Source organism: Oryza brachyantha, chromosome 7 (genome assembly GCF_000231095.2).
Source record: "Oryza brachyantha chromosome 7, ObraRS2, whole genome shotgun sequence".
Classification (NCBI taxonomy): domain Eukaryota; kingdom Viridiplantae; phylum Streptophyta; class Magnoliopsida; order Poales; family Poaceae; genus Oryza; species Oryza brachyantha.
In genome coordinates, this window is record NC_023169.2 from 9,105,174 (window position 1) to 9,124,979 (window position 19,806).

The 19,806-nt window shown below is 36.5% G+C and overlaps 1 protein-coding gene across 1 annotated transcript; it reads left to right on the plus strand.

The window, feature by feature from the left end:
• Positions 1 to 12,187: 12,187 nt before the first annotated feature.
• On the plus strand, positions 12,188 to 14,538 carry LOC102720061 (glycolipid transfer protein 1-like). Its single transcript, XM_006657593.2, has 7 exons — positions 12,188 to 12,250; positions 12,551 to 12,689; positions 12,764 to 12,819; positions 12,999 to 13,129; positions 13,211 to 13,346; positions 14,071 to 14,202; positions 14,313 to 14,538. The coding sequence occupies exons 2-7, from the start codon at positions 12,572 to 12,574 to the stop codon at positions 14,346 to 14,348; spliced, it is 609 nt and encodes a 202-aa protein (XP_006657656.1). The 5' UTR covers positions 12,188 to 12,250; positions 12,551 to 12,571; the 3' UTR covers positions 14,349 to 14,538.
• Positions 14,539 to 19,806: the final 5,268 nt, after the last annotated feature.

Sequence of the window (19,806 nt, forward strand, 5' to 3'; positions counted from 1 at the left end):
AGGGATGTTGAAGAAGTCCTGTATAAACAGAAAAGAATGTGGTCACCTATCGTGGTACCTGTACCAGCAGACTGGTGATCGATCAGTACGTGTTTAAGGAAAGAAGAATACATTTCATTTGAAGTCATTTTACCCACATGGACATTTAGATTTTTAATTAGGTACAAGTGATGGATTTTTTTTCACTTCTTGCGTATTTTTGTATTTATATTGAAAAACAAACCCTTCCAAAAACATATTCTCAAAATCTACGTCTCTTATCATGTTAGTCTTGTCGGTGTGAAAAAAAACACTACCACACCAAACAGATTGTAGTGTGATAGTATTATACTTCCATGTCAAGCGGCATGGCATAATCAAATGGTTTAGGTTTTGAAGATATGTTTTAGAATGTTAAAATGGTGCATTTTTTTGAACTCATTAAAATGGTGCATTGAATTAAAAAACCATGTTTATGTGAATATTCTCAGGGTGTCATCTTTTCGTTTCTCCTTTTGCTTATAAGCCAAAATCTGATTTTTTTTACTACAAATTTCGAGTTCATTTTGAAGTTTTGATGATAGTTTATTTTCTAAACTTTGTTTTTTTATGATTAAGGACACATATAAAAATATTATTCATAAATTATTTTTTATTTGCAAATATATAGAAAAAGCCAAAAGAACATCTTCTCAATCACATTTGTGGACTGCCTGGTTCTTTTTCCCAAAAACAATATATATATATATATATATATATATATATATACCAAATTTTCTTAGAACGGCCATAACTCAAGTGAGATAATCCATCTATTACCTCATACGGCGACGTAGGTATGCCTTGATTTCATGATTTGCATGATCCTTCAACCGTGACAGTGCCTCCATTGTTTCTTCGTCGAACCGACAAATTGGACGAGCTTCCCACGTCGGAAGTGGATTTGTCTCCACCATGGCAGCTTGGACTTTGGACGGACAGTTTCGCTCGAGCTGTCCCACGTGGTTTCGTGCCGCTCTTGCAAACCCACCTATTGGACATGCTGCAGCTGCTGCCCACACAGAGGTAAGAGGTTCGCGTTGATTTTCCGCGTACAAACGTGCAAACGTTTTGTGATACGAACCGACCGTGATGTATATAAAGCAAGCGGCTATATATAGAACAATTTGTATATGATATTTACATTTGCTTTGATCCAACAACTACCGTAAAAAAGTTCAAATTTTGTATCCAAAAATACAGATTTAGAACCAAATTTATCACAAAATTATAAAATTAGGCTCTCATATCACAAGTCTACAGCTCTAATTAATAGTGGAGTTAACGAAGAGTTACAAATTTTATGTTTAGACTGGCTAAATGTCTATGTGGTGTAACATTTTATTGAAAATCGCAAAATTACGTCTTGTTGAAAAATTATTTTTAATTTGTTGAAACATGATCATGTGTGTTATACTGTGTTTAAATAATATAAAAAATATTTTATCTAAAAAACAAAAACATAATGCTTAAAAATTGAGTTGTACAGCTACCTTAGTAAAAAAGCAGCTAGAACATTTATACACGTTGTAATGATATAATGGCTCATTTAACAAAGAGAGCCGTGGTGACATGCTCATCACTATCACTAATATCTTTTATACTAGTATAGATACACATCACTATTGTATTTTAGTTATAAAAGTTATAGTTTTGGGATAAAATTGATGTTAAATTCATAGTTATGTGATATGATGTCTTAATAAATATATATTTCTTGAAGCAATTGGTGCTATATTGGCAATTTTGTTATAGATATCCTTAAATATATAGTTTAGCATAATTTGATCAGAATTTCTATAGTTTCATGGAATTAACTTTAAAAAGAAAGAAACTATTTCCAATTGATCTATGCAATATTCATTTCTTGTCCTCAGAATATAATTACTGGTTTCTAACAACTGCTCAAAAGTATAACATTTTTACAAATTTTCATAGAAAATGTTTATATAGTTGTGATTTGTACGTGATAATTAAATTAAGTGTTGCAAAGGGCAATAGTCGGCTGCTTGTTGGCTTATCAGCTGCATCCAATTAAATCTTACAGCTTAATTTTAAGTTTGATTTTTAGGGTTTTTTTAATTATTTTCTCTTTTCTAGCAATAGCTTTCCACGTCTAATAGTACGGATAAAAAATTATCCCCAAATTAATTTTGGTTGCTTTCATTCATTTTTGTGCAACTTATCGATCAAACTTACCTCAACCAACAAGAGAATCCTATAAAACTTATCTCACACAAGAGAATCCTATAAAACTTATCTCACACTTATAACCATAAACAGAAGCCAAAAGATAAAGACGTATTTGTCTTTGAAGCATATCTACATCATAGTTTGAACTATATCCTTCCAAATTCTGGTAGTGCCAATCTTACCCAAAATTTGCATACAACCAATATTTTTGTCTGGCTGAGAACCAAAACGATCATAGATTCTCCATAGAGTTTCACCCGACGAAAATCTGAAGAAATGATTAACGTATCGCATTTCGTGGAAAAGGCCATTTCAAGCCTTCACGGATCAAGGAGCTTCGTGATTGTTTGGCTTATTTAGGAAAAAAACCAAACGGTATATTTATAAATAAAAAATATTTTATAAACAAAATTTTTATATACGTGTTCTTAGTGATACGAAAGGCAAAGCTGGAAAATAAACTACGGTTAAAAAAACCTCAAAATCTACTACAAATTTAATGTCAAAAATTTAATTTTTTATCTATAAGTATAAGCAGAAGCGAAAAGATGAGGATGTAGTTCATTTCGTAGTAGAATAGAGAAAGAATAAAAAATACCATTAACAAACATTCAATTCCAACAAATATTATGGGCAAGTGTAAATATCATAAAATACCACAAGTGATTTGTTTTTACATAAACAACATTACAATTAGGTTTCCGTTAGGAGCCATTGCATAAGTGTTACGAAAAGACAATTTTACTCCTCTAAGTCCTCTTCCGCTATCTCGATTAAGTGGTGAGCCACTCGACTAGCCATTGATTGAGGTTGTAAATCTATTGTTATGAAATAGACTTGAGGGCATTTTGGATATTTTGATCACGCTAACATGACATAATTGACGGAAACATGCTAACAATGCTATTTCTGAAGATAATCATTTATACGACGGCGTTATGTAAGACTTAAACTTATATAGATAATATTTAGTGAAAGCAGACCCTTAGAGCAAGCTAATAATATAGCCAACAAGCTGGCTATAATACTCTTTGTAGCCCTTTTATAGCCCATCTATATAGTAGTTCATAACCACACATCTCTCTCAATGAGTTTTTTGGTTCTTGTGCTTGAGCTGGCTATAAGTTTACGGTCCGCTTCTCCTCTCTTCTCCCTCCCTTCTTTATATCAGCATTTAGCCGACTTATGGCCTGGTGTTATACTTGCTCTTATTAAGATTTAAACTTACGTCCTCTCCATAAGATGAGACTATTAAAAGGCAGAATTGCGACCGACTAGGACAGAATACCAAGCACGCTGTTGAGTGGAACAGTAGCGAATTTACAAGTCCCCAGTGGCATGAGGTTGACTCATCCACGCTGGAGTAGTATATTAGCCACCCTGGCTGCCAGTCACCTGCAGTAGTACCCTTCAACACTTGTTCATGTGACTCTTCCATTAATCCCATCGACTTCAGCTGCTTAGATCCAATCAATCGTGCCCCGATCACCTGCTGTGGCTGGCATCTGATGCAAGGTCATCTTTTCACTTTTTATTAAAAAAAGGTCAAAAGACATATTCATGAACGAAAAACAATGGGTAAACAAAACTTTTATACAGTACTTTTAGCGTTTTAAATAAGCTCTAAATTAAAATTTTAATTTTAAATATAAACAAAAAAAACGGAAAGATGGATAACAGACAAAAGATAGCATACTAATTCAACAGAAAATTCAGTAACCCAGGGTGGTATATGCAAAACAAAGAATGGAGTATTGTACTACTCCTGTAGAAAGAACAACAACACGAGCGTCGCCTAGGATTCCTCACAAAACGAACAAAGGACAGCCGTTTGCTTGCTTTGCTTGATCCCATCCCACCACAACGTGAATGTGGTACGCACGCTGACAATAATTGGGCAAGAGAAACAAAAACTAGTATACTGGAGTAGCAATTACTACTAGTTAATCCAGGAAATAAAATCTCTGAAATTAGTGATCCACCGGCTGATCGAATTTTATTCGCATCATCTCATCTCCAGTGACTAACGTGAAACCGAAGATAATATCAGATTAAACAAAGTTGTAAATAAGTTCTTTACCAGATCTTGCCATCAGTATAACCACCCTCTGATTTATCAACAAATAAGAGATTTGAAATTTCAAGAAGAAAAATACAACAGATATCATCTTTAAGTTGTTCATGTAAACACCTTAATTTGTCGCCTTTTGTTTTATTCTTGTTATATGCGCTAGAAATGCTAAAAAGTATGATAGAGGTCATCTACTGCTAATTTTACGTCGAGAAGTGGTAAAATTATTTAATATTTATGGGCGGAGGGGAGTTCTCCTTACATCCCATAAAAACATCAATTTTATCACGTATCTAATGTTTGACCATCAGACTTATTTGAAAATTTATAAAAAAATTAGTCATGCATAACATATTATTCATATTTTATCATATATTATTATTATTATTATTATCATTTACCATATAAAATTTTAAGGCAAAATTTGCTACAGCGCATTGAAAAAAATATGTAATTAGCCGGTGGACACCGTAAGATCAAGAATTTGCTATAGGACACCACAAAAATGTGGTAATTAGTTGGCAGACACTCCAGACATTATTTTATTAATTTCGGAGTCAAAATTTTTAAAAAATACAAGATTGCCCTCGGTGGTCGGTTCGTTGCCGCTCTCGTCGCAGCTGGGTCGCCGTTGCCGCCATCTGCTCAGCCGTCCCGTAGGTTAGGGTTCGGGTGTGGTGCGACACCGAGACTAACTGGGTCTGGTTCAACCAGACACAGTCAGCATAACGGGTTGGCCCACCGAGGGCAATCTCGTAATTTTTTTAAATTTTTAACTCTGAAATTAATAAAATAATGGTCGGAGTGCCTACCAGCTAATTACCACATTTTTACGGTGTCCACCGGCTAATTATGTGTTTTTCGATGGTCTGTAGCAAATTTTGCCAAATTTTAAATAAGAAAAAGAGTCAAACATTATATATAAAAGCTAAAAAAATAAATTTATTTTATGACAGAGGAAACAAAAAAGCAGAAAGTAACAATAGTATCCGACGAAGTAGCAGTAGTAGAAGCAGACAAGGGGATGGATGGGAACGGGGTAGTGCTTCTCTGGGATATCACGAGCTAACGCTCGTGGCGATGCCCGGCGCCTGACAGCGGATCCATGTGTTTTTATGTTTCCTTTTTTGTAATCTCTCACCGGTCTCTGCACGATATTTTTCGTCCAAAGAAGGAGAGGATGGAAGCGTTTTTTTGGGCCATTCACATGCTAAAGGAATCTACCGCGTAGTCTGCGTTTGCTACTGTTGCATCTTCTGCAAATTTGCACTGTCGTGAATGCCATGAAAACTGATGTTTTTTTTCCCTTTAATCCGAAAAAAATTGCAAACAGAAATTTGAAATCCACCCGCATGTTTTTAGCCAACCAATAGTTTAAACCCGATTTGAGTGAACAAAAAGGAAATGACCGGCTCGAGCTGAAAACCAACTAGTTCAGTGAAAAATACTACCCCTGTCAATACTGCAGGACTTACTGGTCCTAGTTCAGTCTATGTATATGTCTTAGAATGTGTATAGATTAGTCAGTTTCATATGAATTTATGCGAAGTGTGAAATTAGAAGATCTTATATTTTAGAATAAGGAGAGTAGATGTGTAATAAAAATGATAAATTTTATAAAATTAAAGAACAAAATGCATCAATGAAAATGTGCAAAAACAGTAAAATTCTTTTTGAATACAATCGAGAAGAACGTGGCACGTGCACAAAATTGAAAATATTGTAACGATGATCAACAAGTTCAAAATCCATCACAACATGCTATCATAAAATTTATAATGCTAATTGACAATATCTACTCCTAAAAACATTGCGGTGGTAGTGTTGGTCCTGTTGGATGATGAGTCTACCGTCTATCTCGCCACCAAGCCACTATTTCTTTTCTGAAAGACAAAATGAATGTGGGGCCATAGTGCCCATGTATCAACTACTCACCAACTCTTTGCTTTTCATGGGAATAAAAAATGATTACGAGATTAGTGAGCCCACATGTCAATAGCAAATTTATAATGTAATTAAGAGATGATATATATAGAATATGATGATAATAATAGGTTAATGATAATTATCTTTAATTGAAATCCCTTTACAACGCACCAACGATATGCTATTAATATTATAATGTCCATGAGATTAGGAATATGATACTCTAGTCATAAATAAGTGACATTTCCTGACAGTTTTAACAAACACTTTTTTTTATGACTAGGGATAACAACATGTCAAAAACAAATGGAAAATTGCTCTATCATATTCATTTTGTTATTGTTTCAGAGTTAGAATCGGAAACCACATATACAAAACCGGAATCAAATATTATCAAATACAAATATAGAGTGAATATGAATTGGTAATATAGTAAGAAATATTTAACGGAATATAAAAACCCAGTATAATGGACTACTCAAATCAACGAAAGTTATAAATTTCTTGTATATCAAAAAATAGATCAAGTTGTTTAAATTTTAGCAATGGTATCTACACATGGATATATCTTATATGCAAGTACAAACTAATACTTAGCTTCATCGAAGAAATATGTAATCACTATAAATATAAATATAGGTCATGACAAATAACAAAACTCTTTAGTTTTTACTACCATGGATTTTAGTTTTCTTTTCCAAAAATGAACAAATTTAAATTTATAATTAATAAATACAAAAATTATAAATACAAAGTTTTCTCTATCTTAAAATCACAAATTAGTATTGTATAATTTAATTCTACAATAACGTAAGAAGATAATACTAGTCCATTACATGTAGTTTTCTAGTAAGATATCATATTTAAAAATAAAATAATTTCCCAAATGAATTAGGCTAGATCTATGGGACTAAAGTACAAGGTAGTACCGAATGGGCCTTTTTTTCCCTCAAATTATCCGAATAACTACCAGAACAAATATCTTAGTTTTTTTTGACTGAATCCGCTTTTCGCCACATACTAACCTTATCGTATCCATATCAGTTTCTGAGAAAAATATTTGAATGTGTTTTCATTTCTGAGACTATCCGAGAATTATCCGTCCGACGCTATCGGTTTTTGAAAACTAGTCAGGATTCTGGAAATTGCCTAAACTAATTTCATCCCTATGCGTAACTCGAAACACTAGTGTACATAGTTGGGTTTTGTATTTTATCTACGGGTAATCCATGTCCGACCCGATAATCATGTATAGATTGATTTTGGCCTATCTCCCATACCTATTTGTCAGAGATATGTGCCCGGGGGTATCCCCTATGTGTGTGGCACGTGACTCCATGGGCCCACGAGTCAAAATCCCTGGGAGGGGAAGTCGGGCCCAGAAGATTGATGGGTGGCCAAGCACATGAGGGGTCGGGCCGCCCCCAACCCGCTCAACGTGGGGGCTATGCGTCATGGGGCCCACTGTGCGTTATGCGTGGCATACCCTTAGCGCCCAACCACCACATTTATGGCGATAGGAGGACGCCTGACGCGCCACGTCGCCCTCATGATGGACGCAGGGGCACGTCTGGCTGCATTAAATGAGGCTGCAGGCGCATGCCCTCATCTGCGCCCCTCCCCGAGAAAAAGCGAGGAGAGTTAGGCTATCTCTGACCGTGCTGTCACATCCCTATCATCGCAGGGATGACCTATCTCCCTCGCGTCACCGTCGCATGAAATGCGGCGGACGAACGCGTGAGAGGAGCAGCGGCTTCCCGTTCGACCGCTGGGTCTGAGGGACGCCGCCCACTCCTCCACATACTGAACGATGGGACCCAACAGGGGTGGTGTGGCGATATGTTGACTTTCGGTAGCATCTGCAGTAGTTCCGAGAAGGATGATCTCCTGCACACCGCATGTGTGAAAAACGATGGCCATTGTGGTGTCCTTTTGTAGTATAAAATGAGGCCCTGGACAATGGAATGGAGGACAACACAAGACAAGTAGAACATTCTCACATAAGCATGTAACGCATTTACTCACATAGTGCACAAGCGACAACAGTAGGTTATTATATATGCCTCACAACGGCCTGAACCTATATAATTCTTCCGCATCCACTGAGGGGCCCACCCCCCCTCGAATGTGTGTGGGTGTTGCATTTACTTCGACGAGGCTTTAGGGCCCTAGCTTACACCCCTGGGTCGAACTCACAAAGGGAGTTCCACGGTCCCCCGCTCGACGAGCTTACGCTCCAACACTATTTTTCATTAATCCATTAAAATCTTAAACATTGATGAAATTATGCTAGCTTGGGGATTATTTGTGTTGCTCATTAAACCATTGGTGATAATTTTATAATTTATTGATTATGTTGTTCTTTGTTCAATTATCAATCTATTGAGATATTATTCATGTGAAACCCATTAAGTACTTGCCTGGTTGGGCACGAGTATGGGCACAAAGTTCTACCCACCAACCCTATCAGACATGAATCGTGGGGGTGAAGGCGGGAATCGGGTTGGGCATGGATTATCTCTACCCGTACCCGACCCGCCGCATTGCCATCCCTATTCAGGATGTCCAATTATATGATAGATTGTTTGTTGAGACAAGCTATGACTGGCTTATTTTCGGCAATGGCTGCTTTCCCATAGAAAACATGGGCGAAGTCAGAGATTGGTCAAGCTTAGGGCTGAGTAGTGTGTTCTAAGCTATTGTCCTCTCATAAAATAAAGAAGTCCTAACATCTTAGGATGAGTTAAGGAGGAGGAGAAAGAATCAATATACCTTTGATTACTACTCCTATAAGTCTCTATAAGTTGCTTTCCGCCACCTATGATCAGTCCTCAGGGCCACGATGTCATCGGCCATCATCATGTCCTTCACCTGTTCCTCATTGCACTCACTTCAACCCTCTTATGGGGAGGTCCTAGGTAGGGGAAGGGTGGCCCTACCGCTAGCCCATCATTATGTGGCGCTAGCTCTGCGTTGGGCACAATGGGCACCTCGGTGTCGACATGTCACCGCCGTGTACGTGGATGGAGGGAAAAACAATGCTGGAACTGGTGGACAACGATGATGACATTGCTTTGGGTGCGTGACAACAGCCTTGCTTGTGGCACGGTGCCTTTATCCCTTTATGATAGTAGGACTCCGGGTGGGTGGTAGTAGCCCCACTTGTGGAACGTTGCCTTTCTCCCGGTGCGATGGCTAGATGGCCTCTGGCTGGATCTAGGCATGACAAGACAGTATGGAGGTGGTGTCGGTATGGCTCGTAGCAAACGGTGCCTTGCACCATGCATGCCCCGGGTTTGCCTAAAGGCATCGATGGAGAGAGAGGCAGGAGCAACAATGGTAGTGATGGGGAATGGGGGAGCGCGTGTGGTGGTGTTCAGTTGTGGCGGTAGTAAGGCCAATTTTTGTTTTGGACATGATGATACCGACAGTCATGGAGATTTCATTGTCATTTTTGAAGTCCCAGTGCCTGTGGGCACTACACAGTACATATATTCTTGAAGATGATGTGGTAACACCTTCTCTCCCTAGGTGAAACACAATGATAGTAATATTTTAAATGTTACGACCTTCTTAAAGGCATCATGTTGGAGGAATTGGTGGCAATGTTCCCATGGATTGAATTCAATGGTAATGGCGGTGACAAGATGTGGACAAATGACTAATCTATATCTCAGTTTTCTCTAGCATTATATTATGTTTTAGTTCGACGCTAGTCGCTGGCGGTAATGTGAGCAGAATTCAATCGACCGTTGATTTCAGAGATTTTTTTATTAGTTTGAGGAATACAAGGACTACCCACATCTATATAATTTACTTATTTTAATCAAGCTGTTAATTTATAATTTGTAGTCATCTGTTTGTAATATCTATAATAATTGGCATATCTTTTATGAAGCAAATGCAAGAATGAATGAATTCCGTTATCTAAAGATGTACAATTATATTAGCATTTTCAACGCAAAATAGAAATATTGTAAAAATATATCAATGGTGGATTTAGTGAAACTAATTGTGGTGTTGTAGATGTTAGTATTTTTTCTAAACATGATTAAACCATAAGAGGTTTGACTTATGAAAAATCTAAAGTAACTTATAATATAAAATGGATAAAGTAAGAAAATAGTATTGGTGGATGTGTCTGAGTACGGTTGTTGAATGTATTTTTTTTTTCAATTTACGGACCAAGGGTACATAAGAAGGAAGAAATTAATTTATTTTGGGATAACTCCATGTGATGATTTATTTTGAGACAGAGAGAGTAAGAACTTGAATTTTCACAATATTCTTTGAGAAGATTTAATGGGATTATGGCCGTGTTCGCCCACCACTGTAAGATAACTAAACTCCTTGTTTTTCGCGCGTACGCTTCCCGAACTGCTAAATAGTGTATTTTTTTTTGAAAATTTTCTATAGAAAAGTTGTTTTAAAAAATCCTATTAATCTATTTTATATTTTAATAATTAATAATTAATTAATCATATACTAATCTATTACTTATGTTTTCTACGCCAAATAACTAACCCACCCTCATACTACTGAACGCGACCTATGAAGCTAAGCTTAAGGATTAAGGGGCAATTGCTTGCAGCATATTCATAAACAAAAAATAATTTGTGAATAAAACTTTTATATGTGTATTCTTAGCTATCTAAAAGTCAAGGCTAAAAAATAAACTATAATAAAAAAACCTCAAAATAAACTATAAATTTAAGGTTTAAAATTTAAATTTTAGTTTATAAGTTTAAGTAGAAGCGAAAAGACGGGGTGCTAAACTCTAGCTGACCCATCCTTGTCTCCGCCCTTGGAAATGTGGTGCTCATCACGTTCCGAGGAAATCAGCCTGTGTGCTTCCCATGTCCCCATATAGGAGCATCCGATGGGGCATGCATGTTGATAGTGTGTATGATTGATTACCTTGGCCTTATAGAATATATGCGTTAATGATGAACAGCGCTAATGATGAGATGGATCACCCTTTGCCAAAGAAAAAGAAAGTGGGAAGAAATGATGTGTTATCCTAATGGATGGATGCGATTACTGCAAAAGAAACTATGAATAAGTGATGATTAGGTTCCTTTAGAATGTTTTCATTGGTGATTAGATGTTCTTTTGTGAAAGAAGGTTGGTCCTAGGGCCCTAGGGGGCTTTGTTCTTGGACTTGTTGCATCTCCCTACCAAAATAAAATTACAATCAAATAAATTAGAAAAAGGGAGATGTCTTTGTCTTCAATTTCTCGCTGCTGGCACATTTTCACTTTTCCGACTTAGCGCCCGGTGGTCATTGATTCACTTTGTTTTAGGGAAAAAGTGAAACAATATACGTATGAATGAAAAATAATTTGTGAGTAAAACTTTTGTATACATGTTTCTAATAACTATCTAAAAGCAAAGTTTAAAAAAAACTACAATAAAAAAACACCAAAATCAATTTTAAATTTAAGTTTAAAAATTCAAATTTTGTCTTATAAGCACGAGCAGAAACGAAAAGATGAAACTATCGGATTTTGACCTATAACGGATGTTTTAACCAAATTTCTATTCAATGTTACTTTTTTGAATTTGAATTCGTTAAACTAATCAAAATTTCACCTGGAATCTACTTACGTCCTGCATCAAAACCTCGAACTTCCCGGTTTTTGTCGGAAACGTAAAGCCTGGTTAGATTATTACCGTTATTCTTTTCCAAATACGAGACACTATTTTTAAAATAAAAATAACTTGGCCCTAAAAAGACTTCTATTTGAAGAAATTACAATGGGCAGCCGGTGGCACTATTTCATAGAATCATAGTACATCATACCAAGTACTGCAAGTGCTAACGATCGAATACTTAACGACTATCTCTAAAAGAAAATCCAAATAATATAATATTACAATTGCATTTCATGGATCCCATGTTGTTCCTCTGCGATTGGGGGTCAGAGTCCTCTGCTATAAATAAACCAATGACCCCCTCTTTTATCGGACTCCACAACTCTCCCAGTTCCTTTCCATTTCTCAGGTCTCCTGCACCCACGTTGATTTCTCCCCTTCCAATCGGTGAGTTTCTCTTGCATTGTGCTTCCTATCAGATACAGCTTATTTGCACATAACATATCAAGAAATCGATGGGCCCCTACAAGTGAGAAGCTTCAGATTGGTCAGGTTCTTGTTTAGTTGGTTTAGTGCAGAAAACTCGGTGCTTTCCTGTAGCCGTTATCATCAAATCCTGACGTTATTTTTTTGGCCAAAATTCGTGCAATCGATGTAGTGTTCTTTGCCCAAATTTGTGCAAGTTCGTATTTTTGGCTCCTTGTTGGGGGTAGAAGGGTATTGAAGTGTTTCTGTTGGTTTTGCAAGGTGAGTTCTAAACCCAAGCAAATGGAGGGGACCGTATTCACGCCATCACTACAAGGCATTAAGAATGTGAAATCAGAGAGTGGTGTGATCCTAACAAAGCCATTTCTTGAAGTTTGCAAGCACATTCTCCCTGTGCTTGGTAAGGCGTGTTTTGCATTTCAAGATACAGATGATTTTAATTAGCAATGGCATTTATTTAATGGATGGATGTAGATAAGTTTGGATCTGCTATGTCAATTGTGAAGAATGATATTGGTGGTAATATCACGGTAAGAGAACTTCCCCCCTTTTTTGTTTACAAAAGATCCATGCAGCTGTTCTCAGTGAAATTCTGTATTGCTCATTGATATAAAATTTGGTCAACAGAAAGTTTAAAAAGCTTTGATTTATGTCTCTGCGTGTACTGGATATTTGTGACAATACTTTTGTTGTGGCTATTCCGATGCAGAGACTGGAGACGAAATATGCATCTGATCCTTCAAAATATGAGCAGCTGAACAGCATGGTGCAAGTTGAAATTAGCTCCAAGACAGCAAAAAGTTCTAGTAGTTGTACCAATGGCCTTTTGTGGTTGACAAGGTAGCTATATCTCACACATGTTTGCACAACCCAGCATTTAATAATAGATTATAAATACTGTCAATTCTGTATTTCTGTCAGAGCCATGGACTTCCTGGTTGCGCTGTTCCACAATTTGGTACAGCACCCAGATTGGCAGATGTCACAAGTTTGCAGTGATGCATACAGCAAAACTCTCAAGAAATGGCACGGATGGCTGGCAAGTTCAAGCTTTTCGGTAGTAAACATTGCCTAAGCCTTCAGTGTTAAGTCACACATCTTGTGATGCCCTTTCAACTCTCCAGTAATAATCAATGATTCGACTGCAACAACCAAAAAAAAAAGGCCTTAACCTACCATTGCCAGCATCCAGAGGGACTACACTTTCTCCTACATAACATTGACAGATTGAGATTGCTCTATTACTGTCCCTATAAGCAACTATTGCTGTTAGATCGAACTTCTTAATTACCAGCATTTTAGTACTAGATTGATAGAGATGTTAAAGGAACTTTCCATTGATACATCAATATCATAATCATTTATTAATTCACGTAGTAATGGACACATATATACCTTTTTTTTTTCTAGTCGAAACAGATGGAAAATATAATTTAATTCCCAGAATTTGGGGTTTGGACTTTATGCTCGGATATAGTGAGAATTTGACGTATCTTGTGCCAGAAGTGAAAAATTATCAGCATAATTTTTAGAAAATAACATTATCAAAGTAAGGAGTTGTAGCAATAAGAGAGGGAAGCCAAGCAGTAGAGTTCAGAGAATTCACAGGTTTATAAGGATTACAAAATTTTTCATTATGCCTGAGAGTTTCAGGTTTAACATGACTAAGTCTTTCTTTCCATTAGCATTACAATACAAGCATTATGCTACAGATTATAAATTCTTTATTTTCTTTACTGTGGTCTTACAAGCATACATGTCTACCAATGCCTGAGTTTTAGGTTGCCATAAAGCTTGCTCCAGACAGGAAGAAATTCATGGAGATCATTAGTGGCTCAGGTGATATCAATGCAGATATCCAGAAGTTCTGTGTATCTTTCTCCCCATTGTTGGCAGAAAACCATAGGTTTCTGGTGAGCTCACTAGCCCAAATTTCTAATGTATTTTTTATGACGAACTTTTGAATTTTGATCCAGAGCATATTCTAAAGGTGACAGTTTATGATACAATTGTCTACTTTCAGGCTAGTGTCGGTATGGATGACCTGAAGGCATCTTGATGCTGTACGCTTTATTGATGAGACTAATCAGCTTGCACAGAAATCATTTGAGTGGTTGTCATTGTCTATTTATGTGTAATTTATACTATATATTTGGCTCTGTGTTTGTACAACATGTAGCTGATGGCCTTAATTCCATAGCTTTTTTTTTTTGAGGCAATGACAAAGGGAACTGTTGTGATCAAGTTTATATATTCTGTCTCATCTTGAGCAGTTACTTTCCCAATTAAAATCTGAAAGCACCATGTATTGTGGTGACACCGGGCAGTGTAATAGAATTTTGATGTTATCTCAGTGATTGGAAACATGATTTTTATAACAAACACTCAATGATTTGAACAGGTGTGGCTGGCAAAACAGAATATGAAGAATCTCTATTGCATTATATGTATGCTCTGCTTCAGAGAAGCAAATTGCCATCTTCAGGAATCAGAGACATTCTGCTGCATCATAATATTCTGAATGAGTAGATGAGCAGAATCTTTGGCATAGTTTTTACTCTTGTAACAATATAACAACTGTACAAGCATCTGCCTGTGTTGAATAATTACTGTACTTTTTAAACATCATACTATCTGAAATAGTGCCGGTATGCAAATCACTAGTAGTCTAGTACTGTAGTACTGTCTAGACATGTTGGAATAATAAATATCCATCTTTGCAACTAGTAAAACTATCACACTTTATGGTTAAATTATCTTTATTCCTACATTGGATGGCTGCAGCATCACCTTACAGATTTAGATGCTAACACATATCTTGTACCATAAATTCAATCTGCAAGAAAACTATAAATTGTATCCTCTGTAGAGAAAACCTAGACTTCTTTCATTGTCAGTGGAATGTTTTATGACTTCATCAGCTATTCCACGGACTTCTGTTGAAGGGAAGTACTATCATATCTTAGAAGAAGAAAACAATATATTAATATAGATGCGCAGATAGCCCAGTCTCATATTTCCTTCATATGTTGATATGTATTTCAAGTTGCAGATTTATTTGTAACTTTTTTGGATCATATGTCAGAAACGATTAAAATGCGAGGACATGAAGTTATGATGGGAAATTTACTGGGATCATTTTTATTAGACATTCCATTATAACATAGTGTTACATCTTGTATTATCTTGTAATACAGGTTAAATGAAAAGGTCATAAGATTCTTGTATTATCTTGTGAATTTTATAAAGCTAATTACAAAGTAAATTTTAACATAGTGTTACATCATCTCATTTGGCTCCAATTGTTTGATAGTATCCTAAAGAACTCAAAGTTTCTATTAGATTTTAGATTCGTAAGTTCTACCACAAACTTCAAATGGTGCTTTTTCAGAACTTGGAGTTTAATTGCACCACGAACTTCTGGAGTTCCTTTTAATATACCAAATTAATATAGGCCATCTTGTTTTGCAATCAAAATATGACCACACTACCTATGGAAGTTTCCAATACTCAAGCTAACAAAATATAAAAGATGCTTCTCCTTTTGTATAGGAACAATCACAACTTTCTACCGTATATTGGCCTGTTACAAGGCAACAGTCATCATATACTATTGTACCAACAAACTAAGAAAGGGCCAATTACTCCGTTGACAAAATGGCCTTTTAATTATAAAATCCAATTTGCAAGCTTCCCACATAATTATATCAAGAAATCATATCTTTACTGGAGTACAAGTTTGTTGATGGACATATACAAATTTTCAACTGGAACAGCAACGACAAAATTCTTTTTTAGATAAAGGAAGCTTTTATTTATCTCAGATAATTATATGAAGCTAATATAATCACTCGAAGACCACTTTCGACCTCTGCATAACTAAGATGCACACAACCAAAACTAGACATAAGCGTAACCAAGTAATTAAAAAAAGAGCAACTCCTAGCTAAGAAGAAATCCTCAATCTAGATTGTCACCCATAGTCCTGGGTAAAAAACTTCGTGACCACCCGCTCCAATTGTTGAGACACCATAAGCACTGTATTCCATGATCCGGGCTTCTGGAGGATAGCCCATGTACGGAGCCAATGAATAATCCTGAAAATAATCTGTAAAGGAGAAGAAATTATCTTTTTGTCAAACACTATCTCATTTTTGCATAATCATAATGATCAACAGGTTGACGTAGCAAGATAAGTGACTTCATATCCTTCGTAAAACCATGTAACCAATTAGCAAACATATGAGTAACAGAACGAGGTTGTGCCAGACCTAAAGCCATATGAATTATGGACCATACTGATCTCGTAAAACGACACTGAAAAAAAAATGAAGAATTGGTTCATCTTTATTACAAAAACAACAATTCTTACTACCCTTCCAGTTTCGCTTTGCAAGATTATCCTTTGTCAGGATTACTCCTCGGCGCAGATACCATAAGAAGATTTTTACTTTCAATGGAATTTTTATCTTCCAAAGCATCTTGTTGATATTGGGAACATCATTATGAACTAACGCTAGGTAATGATATTTCACTGAAAATTCTCTATTCGTAGTTAAATTCCAATGAAATTCATCTCAAAATTGCGTGAGCTCTAAGTTCGCAACTCGTGGTAAAATATTATTACCCGCCACTAACTTATTTCCAATTAGATCCCTTCGCCAAGATATATTTGGTGGGTGATCTTGTAGCACGTTCGCAATAGTATCCTGTTTATTCCTAACGATGTTGTAGAGGCAAGGATACTGCTCATGCAATGTTGTCCGACCTAACCAAATATCTTCCTAGAATCTTATTTGATAGCCATCTCCGATGGTAAAAGTACCAAAGCGTAGAAAATCACTCTTGACTTTCATAAGACTAGTCCAAAAATGTGAGTCCCCAACCTTCCATTGGACTTGTGACAAATGTTTTGATCCCAGATACTTATTCCGAATCAATTGTTGCCACGTTCCTTCAGTTTTAAGTAACTTAAAAAGCCACTTACTAAGGAGGGCAATATTTTTCATATTCAAGTCATGAATTCCTAAACCGCCTTGATTCTTTGGACGACACATAATGTTTCACTTAGCCAATCGATACTTTTTTTTGATATCATCACATTGCCAATAAAATCTAGACCGAAAATAATCTAGTTTGTTTAGTACTCCCCTTGGAATAGCAAAAAAGGACGTCATGAACATAGGAAGGCTAGTTAGCACTGAATTGATCGGAGTCAGCCATCCCCCAGGAGATAGATGTTTACCTTTCCAACTACTTAGGTTTTTCTCAAAACGTTCTTCTACCCTTTTCCAATCCGCATTTCTCAATTTTCTAAAGTGAATTGGTATGCCTTGGTATCGAATTGAAAATTCACCAATAGTACAGCCAGAAAGATCTGTATACTGGTCCTCCATGGTCGTAGCCTCGCCAAAACAGTACAACTCACTCTTATGAAAATTGATTTTAAGATCCGAGAGTTGCTCGAAAGCATAAAGTAATAACTTCATGTTACAAGCTTTATCTACGTCATGTTCCATAAAAAGTATAGTGTCGTCAGCATACTGTAGGATAGAAATGCCATCATCCACCAAATGTGGTATTATTCTACCAATCTGCCCATCAGTTTTGGCTCTATTGATTAACACAGATAACATATCTGCTACTATGTTAAAAAGAATTGGAGAAAGAGGATCTCCTTGCCGAAGACCTTTCTTAGTTTGAAAATAGGGACCTACTTTTTCATTCACCTTTGCGGCAACACTTCCCCTTGATATAAATGATTCAATCCAAGAGATCCATTTGGATGAGAATCCTTTCGTTCGAAGGGCTTGTAATAAGAATGGCCATTTGCCATTTGACTTTATCATAGGCCTTTTGAAATCAATTTTGAAAATCACCCCATTTGCTTTTTTCCGATGTGGTTCGTGTATGGTTTCATGTAAAATGACGACCCCTTTAAGTATATTCCGTCCTCTCATGAAAGCAGTTTGAGTGGGATTAACGATATGGTCGGCCACAACATTTATTCTATTAGTGGCAACCTTCGTGAAAATCTTAAAGCTGACATTCAATAAACAAATGGGTCTATATTGTTGAATACGGTTTGCCTCTTTGACTTTAGGAACTAAAGTTATAACTCCAAAGTTCAAACCAAACAAAGGTAGTTCACCATTATGTAATTCATGGAATAAATTCATCAAATCTTGTTTGATGACATCCCAGAATTTCTGATAAAATTCTACCGGGAAGCCATCAGGTCCCAGTGCCCTGTTAGGTTCCATACTAAATACAACATCCCTTATTTCTTTCTCCGAAAAAGGAGCCGTCAAAAATTCATTCTCCTCTTCTGTAACCTGTGATATATCCTCTCTCCTAGCTCATCTAGTTGGAGATAATTGTTTTCAGGTGGTCCAAAAAGTTTTTTGTAAAAACCAGTAATATAAATCTTGAGAGCTGATTGTCCCTCTATTTCCCCCTCATCTTGATCTAGATAGAAAATACGTTTCTTCCTTTGTTTGCCATTAGCAATCATATGGAAGTATTTTGTATTACTATCTCCAAGAGAGATATGAGAGACTTTTGCTCTTTGGTACCACTTTATCTCTTCTTCTCGTAGAAGCATAGCTAAATGATCTTTAGAAAGAGCAAGTTGCTCTCTCTCAGTCACTGTCAAGCTTCGTACTTCCGCAGCAACGTCTAATTATCAATGGAATGTTGCAAATCTTTTTTGATTTGTTTATACATACCACTTGTATGAGACGCCCAACCACGTAAATGTTTTCGCAAAGCACTCATTTTATGATTCCATCTTTGAACGGAATTACGTCCTTTCATAGGCTTATTCCATATTTCATCTACCCGATCATGAAAATCATCACGAGTGAACTAGCCAAGTTCTAATTTGAATTGTTTTCGGTTTCCTATGAAAGCCTCTATACCCGTGTCTAACAACAAAGGAGTATGATCTGACATACCCCTATCAAGCGCATGTACAGAAACCAAAGGATATTTGAGTTCCATTATGTAGTCATTAAGACCCGATCTAGTTTCTCAAAAGTAGGGTTTGTTAGTGAGTTTGCCCAGGTATATTGGCGTCCTGTCATAGCTATTTCTCTTAAATCAAAACTATCAATAACAAACATTGAAAAGAAACGGCCAACGGTTGTTAAACCTGTCATTGTTTTTCTCGGTACTACTTCTTAAAATATTGAAATCCCCTCCAATAAGTGTAGGTAGTTGGTTTTTTTGGCAAGCACGAACTAATTCTGCTAGGAAACTAGACTTGAATTCATTCTGTGCTGGTCCGTAAACTGCCATTAAAATCCAATCAAACTTATCTAGTTTATTGCGTAGATGAAATTTAACGAAAAATTCCCCTTCCACAATAAGAGACAGATCCATCACTGATGCATGAATTCCTAGGATGATACCCCCAAATCTCCCGCGAGAAGGTAAACAATGCCAAACGAAATCCGCCTGGCCTGCCAAGCAATTAAGGTTTATCTTTGACATATCACTCTTTCTGGGCTCTTCAA